The 6,804-nt window shown below is 47.3% G+C and overlaps 1 protein-coding gene across 1 annotated transcript; it reads left to right on the top strand.

The window, feature by feature from the left end:
- Window positions 1–1,241: 1,241 nt before the first annotated feature.
- Window positions 1,242–6,538, top strand: LYZL4 (lysozyme like 4; the record flags this gene model as incomplete). Its single annotated transcript, XM_082638503.1, is given in 5 exon segments — window positions 1,242–1,349; window positions 1,443–1,521; window positions 1,524–1,628; window positions 4,859–4,937; window positions 6,469–6,538. Coding segments are annotated over 5 exon segments (441 nt in total).
- Between the last annotated feature and the right edge of the window lie 266 nt (window positions 6,539–6,804).

The following is a 6,804-nucleotide window of genomic DNA, read 5'->3' as shown; positions in this document are numbered from 1 at the left end:
AGCACATTCACTTATTGCTCATCCGATGACAGTTCTGTTGGGAAGAGTATGTTTTTGTTCAATCATTCATTCATTCATTCATCAAAGATTCACTGAGCACCTACTGTGCCCCAGGTTCTGTTCTAAATTCTGAGGCTAACGCAGAGGACAAGACAGGCCAGTTTTCTGCATGCCTGGTGCTTACACTCTGGTATGGGAGGTAGACAAATGAATGAATAAATGAACAAGGAACTTTCTGAAATTTACTTATATTGTGAAGAAAATGAAAACTATTTTCTGGGATGGGGCAGTGGTCAGACAATCCTATTTGAAGTGGTGAGCTTGTTTCAGCTGAGACCATGACAGGAAAGAGCAAGCTCTGTGGTGATTGGGGGAATCATGTTCAAGGCAGAAGGAATAGCAGGTGCAAAGGACCTGGGTGGGAATGAGATGGACAGGTACAAAGAAATCTGCAAGGTGAATGTCACGGTGTGAAGGTGAACAAGAGGAAGAGAGGTGTGAAAGCAGAGGTGCTGTGAGGCTAAGAGACTTCTCTGCTCTTTCCAGTGACGACCCAGCTAATCACTGGCAGGTCCGGGCTGGACCAGGTCTCCTTGTGAGGACAATGAGAGAAACGGTCACTGGAGTTTGGTTTGTAGAAAATCTGGAGTCAAGACTGTGTAAAGGTTAAGACCACAGCTCAGAATATATTCCAGGATAAAAGGCAATGGTGGGAGTAATTCAACATGACAGTGGCTGTTGTGCTCATCATGGTGGGACCATGATGAATTATTTTTTTCTTTTCTCATTTTCTATTTTCGAAAATGTGTTTCATGAACAAGTTCTGCTTTCACGGTAAAGAGGAAGAAAGCATTTGAGCATCTGTATCTACTGTCAAGGAGAAATGAGTGTGAAAAAAACCAAAAAGCATTCATTGGGTTTTGCTGGAGGGAAAGAATGGGGGTGGGGGGTGGGAAGGAGACTTTGGAGAGAGCAGTTTCCGGAGAAAACAGGAGGTGAAGGGGAGGAGAAGAGGTAGGGCCTTGGGTACCATGGGTTTGCAGTGACACGAAACACAGAATTAGGATGGGAAGAAGCATTGTGATTAAGCCAGGAGGGCATCCCCTTCTTCTGAACACACTGAATTGCACACCCCCAGTCCCACAGCACCCTTCTCTTCGGCCAGAGTCCCAGTGATCTCGGTGGGAATTACCTGTGACTCCATCCACTCACCTGGCGGCCGTCACCCTGAGCTGGAGAGGATGAAGGCGCCCATGGTGCTCTCCCTCATTGGGTACCTGGTGGTTCCAAGTGGCGCTGCTGTCTTGGGGCGCTGTGTGGTGGCTAAGAAACTCCACAAAGGAGGCCTGATTTTGAGGGCTCAGCCTCGAAAACTGTAAGTAGCCCCTCTCAGCCCCACTCCTCACGTCTTTTCCCACTGGCCCCTCCCCAGGCTTCCCCAGCTCTCCTCTGAGCCACACCCCTCCCGTTCCATCTTCGGGGTGTGCCTGGCTTATTTTGAGAGCAAGTTCAACCCCACTGCTGCTACGACAGCTTGCGCGGTGACTACACCGGCTACGGCTTCTTTCAGATCCGCAACCGTGACTGGTGTGACCACGGCAAGAACCGTTGCCACGTGTCCTGCTCTGGTAGATCCCTCCCTCCTTCCACCCTGGGGCTCCGGGGCGGCCGCGTTGAGCTCAGAGGGCTGGCCAGCGTTTACAAGTTTGGAGCTGGGAGAAAGAGGGCCTGGCAAAGACGGAGCTGAGCCAAATCCAGGGTGGACCCCAGGGAGGCCAAGCAGAGCACTGCACTGCCAAAGGTCCGCGAGGAGAAGGGGCTGCGGTGAGTCAGGCTGGGCAGCCTGGGACGCAGCGATGGAGACCCACGTCCAGGTGAGCAGAGGGGGAGGCAGGGAGGAGCCTGACGGGTGAGGGCAGAGGGCTCTGGCTGGGCCTAATCTAGAAGACACTCTTCTTCAAGGGGAGAGGAGGCGGCCACTTTGACAGGCAGAGTGATCACCGGGAGAAGATGGGCTGTAATTTATGTCTCATAAGAAGGTTATGTATTTTTATCTCCAGAATCCAATACAATTATCTGTAATAGAGGTGGTATTGAGTGCTGTGATGAAAATACGGTGGACTAGATACCCTGAAAAACCCTCCCACTCGATAAAATGTAAAAAAGTAAAAAAACAAAACCAAAATACCCCCATCTTTTAAAGTACCTAGCTGAACTGGCAAGAAAGTAAGAAATCCCTAGAGGCTAAAAAGAGGAGCAAGAATGCAGAGAGATAAGTGAAGACTGAAGCTGATGATGACACTGGGGGTTTGAGGTCACTGTGTAGACAGGGTCTGAGCAAGGTACGGAGGTGCACTGGTGACCTTCAAAGAGACCTGAGAGCCCTGAGAGCTACCCTGTCAGCTGAAAGGGATGAGCTAGAAAACCCCAAAGGGAAGACACTCTAGAGAAAGGGGAAAGACAGTCTTCCCTGGGAATTTGTAACCACAAGCCAACAGGACTCACAAGGCACCATCTAGAGGGGCTAGACCTTGTGCTAAGTACTGGGGGCAATTCAGAGGAATTGCATAGTTTTCCTGTCAGGCAGGGTGGGGAACAGAAAAAGCACAGGCTTCAAGGTAGACAGAACCTTGGCTCCACCTCCTACTAGTTATGTGATTTGAGCCTCAGTTTTCTTATCTAGAAAATGGAGTTACGGGACTTCCCTGGTGGTGCAGTGGTTAAGAATCCACCTGCCAATGCCAGGGACACAGGTTTGATCCCTGGTCTGGGAAGATCCCACATGCCATGGAGCAACAAAGCCCATGCACCACAACTACTGAGCCTGTGCTCTGGAGCCCATGTGCCACAACTACTGAAGCCCACGTGTCTATAGCCCATGCTCCACAACAAGAGAAGCCACCGCAACTAGAGAAAGCCCGCGTGAAGCAACGAAGACCCAATGCAGCCAAAAATAAATAATAAAATTTTTAAAAGAAAATGGAGTTAATAATAGTACCTACCTGACAAGGCTTTTATTTTATTTTATTTGATCTTAGCAGCTTTTTTTTAAATAAAACCCCAAAACTGGAGCAAATATCCATCAACAATTGAATGGATAAATAGATCATGGCATATTCTTATTTAGAGACTCTTTTTAAAAACCAAAGTGTATGAAGGAATGTTTTCCTAAATATGTTCTTTTTTTTCTAATCACACATTAATGGAAATGAATATGTTACAGCTATAAGCAACAACATGGATAAATTTCACATAATGTTGAATAAAATAAGGTAGTCACACAGAGTACGTACTATATGAATCCACATATAAAGTTTAGAAACAGGCAAAACTAATCCATGAGCTACAGATCAGAATAGGGATGAGGCTTTTTTTTTTGCGGGGGGGAGTGAGGGGTGCTCCCACAAGGCTTTTACAAGTCTTAAGTCCTGAGCATGGTGTCTGGTGCTTGATGAACACAATTTTCCTTTATTTAAAGAATTTACAAGATAGTTGGGCATTAGGACTGATACATGTATGTATGCATGCATACTATGCAGGTAAGTATGTTTGTATGCATGTATATAACAGATAAGTGCCGAATCAAAGTGACGTTTTATTCAGAAAAGGGGAGAGGGCACAGTGGGCTAGGTGGTCAGTGACAGACTTCTAAGGACTATACTTTTGGATGAGCAGATGCAGGTTGGGAGATGAGTGTGAACAAAGTCTGGGAAGAGGATCTGTGCATGACCCCCAAGCTGTGGGTATCAGTACCATCAGGGTTGGCACTGTCTTTGCCCCTCGACATGTCTTGAATGGTGGGGTCGTGGAGGAAAGCAGTGGAAGTAGAAAGCCACGTTGGGCAAAGCTGGACTAAGCCAAGGATTTGAGGTTCTGTTTTCCAGGCAACGAGGGGGCAATGAAATATGTTTTAAGGAGAAGCAATCAGACTAGGTTATGGAAGGGGGGAGACTGTGGTGTGGGCAAGAAGGAGGGGGTCCCAGGTGGGAGGTCTTGGTTTCACAGTCCAAGGAGGGAATGGAAGGATGGATGCATAGACATGTTGGTTCTTCAGGGGCACCTCTGGGCCCTCTCACATGCTGTTCCTTCTGCCTGGAACAGTTTTCCTTCTGTGATGTCCTCAACCCCTTTCCCTTACCTACTCCACTAGATGTCACTTGGCCCAATAACCCTTCCCTGACCCTAATTCAACTCTGAATTAGGTGTCCCCACTCAATGCTGCGTTCCCCCATGGTTCCAGGTATCCTTTGTATTATAATTGTCTATAATCTTTATCTACCCCCTTCCAGACTGTAGGCGTTATGAAGGCAGGGATGGATTTATTGTGTTTCTTATTCTATCTCCACTGCTTCTTCTATAGCCTAGCACAGGATATTCACTATACATATACATTTTTTTTGGCTGCATCGGGTCTTAGTTGTGGCACATGGGCTCTTTCTTGCAGCATGCCGTCTTCTCTCTAGTTGTGGCGTGCAGGTTTTCTCTTCTCTAGTTGTGGCGCGCGGGCTTAGTTGCCCCGCGGCATGTGGGATCTTAGTTCCCCGACCAGGGATCAAACCCATGTCCCCTGCATTGGAAGGCAGATTCTTTACCATTGGGCCACCAGGGAAGTCCCCACTATATACATTTTTAATGAAAATATTATTATAAGAATTATAAGAAAAAATCAATAGATTTAGTAAAAGATGACCACATCCTGCTACTTCCCAGTGTTGTCTGAGAAAAATACGGGGATAGATTTATTCTTGGAATCACATGGAAGCCTCTTTAATGTGAGCCCCTGGTAGCTTCCTTGACATCATTCTGACTTAGCTGCCAAGTGGTGACATGGTATCATTCCACTTCATTTTCTTCACAGCTTTACTGAATCCAAATTTAAAGGAGACAATTGAATGTGCCAAGAAAATTGTAAAAGGAAAAAGAGGAACGGGAGCGTGGTAAGTAGCCTGTATTAATGACTTTCACCCACTCATCAAGTCCCACTGGTTTGGGACTGTAAGTGTATAGCAACCAAGATTAAGATGAAAGATTCTAAAGAAATCAAGCCATGTTTTCCTCTATATTAGAACAGTCCCTGGCACAAAATACCCTATGTTAAGTTTTTGTTAAATAAATTATAAAATAGAATTGTCATGGTTTTATACTTAAATGTTGGTCCTTCTTGGAAATTCTTTTGGTATTAAAAAGTGAGACAGGGCATCCACCTTCATATTTTTCAAAGGGCTGGTCGGTGGTCTCAACACCACTTATACGTTAACCTATTTTTCTCACTAATTTAATAGATTGCATTTTAAAGTGGGAATCCTTTTGTTAATGTTAACTGTCTTCTGAGTGTTAGAAATATCTTTCATGCATAGTCTTGACTTTCCAATTAATTTGGAAACTTGGCTGGCCCCCTAGGGCAAGCACTAATGAGCTAAAACCATCTTCATTGTATGGCACTAAGTAGAGATGTTCTGGGTCAGTCTGATCAAGGCCTCTTACTTGCTCAGGATTCCCAGTGAAGTGAGCTCTTATTAAGCTATTAAGCTGCCATGGCTTTTCCAAAGCTCAGATCAGGCTGCTCTGTGGAACTTGGGGCGGACAGGAAGGGAGAAGACTCAGGCTCCCCCCACTCACCTCCCCAAGGAGTCCCTTCTGCAGTGCCTGCCAGGGGCTATGGAGGGCGCTGCAATTTCTGAAAATACGTCTCTGTGTGTTTTCCCTGCTGCTTTGTAGCTATGAGGAGCCAGGGGGCCACCGCCCCTTCTCCAACTGTGTGACCCCCTAACCTGGAAGACTCATAGAGCTTCATACCCGGTCGAGGGATGGGACGAACTGATGTCTAATGGTCTGCAGTGGCCTGGTGACTCCCACCACTTCTAGGATGGGAGAGGAGGACCTGGGGTCTAGATTCTGGCCAAGGGGCTGGGAATAGGAGGGTCATGTTTGGGGGACCAAGAGAAAAGGTTAGAGAAACTCAGTCCAGCTGACCTAGGTTGAGGAGCTGGAAGGAATTTTGGAAGGTGAGGGGTGAAGCAGGTGCATGGAAAGGTAACAAGAGGCCGTGGCCGTGGGACAAGTGTTCCAGTTTCAGAACTAGGATCTGCCAAGTACTCACCATACATGTCACAGAGCTTCTCTGATGCTCACTTCAGAGAAGCTACAAATGCTTTGCAGGGTTGGAGAAGGATTTCGCAGTTCACAGCTCAGCCTCCCCATCTTGCAGTGTGGGGTTTATGGGAAGGGGAGATGCTGTGAGCAGGATGGAGGGAGCACCAGCACTCATGCCAGTGGGTGGTGGAACCAGCCAGTGAGAGAGACATACTTGGGATGCAAGAAAGCTTTCAGAACTGTGCCCACCCAAATGCTCCAGGGGCCAGGCAGTGGGTTTAAATTGGCCAGCGGGGGCTGAGCTCCCTGGAGATGCCGAGCTGTGAGTATGGGGAGCCCCCTCCGGTTCACTCTCCCTGGCCTTCCTCCCCGCAGGACCTACTGGACCCTCAACTGCCAGCATTCTGACACTCTGGAGCGGTGGTTGGACGGATGCAAGCTGTAGCTACTGGGAAGCCCTCGCTGCACTTGCCACTGGCATCTTCCTAGTGAAGGTGGTCTCCTGTTCACTGCCTTCACTCATCCTGTTGATTATCTCACCGCTTGATGGCTCCAGGTGGAAAAGGGCAACATTTGCTTCATCCAGGGATGCAGGATGCAGAATAAACCACTAGTTATTCAACGTGGTTCAAAGGGCTCCACTTGTCCTATTATACTGTGATTGTTACAATGAAAATCATTATTTACCGTTATCATGCTTCCTTAGTATTT

This window comes from Mesoplodon mirus, assembly GCF_964341445.2.
Source record: "Mesoplodon mirus genome assembly, chromosome: 12".
In the NCBI taxonomy this organism is placed as follows: domain Eukaryota; kingdom Metazoa; phylum Chordata; class Mammalia; order Artiodactyla; family Ziphiidae; genus Mesoplodon; species Mesoplodon mirus.
The sequence above is the reverse complement of the archived record's forward strand: the minus strand, read 5'-3'. Positions and strand labels throughout refer to the sequence as shown.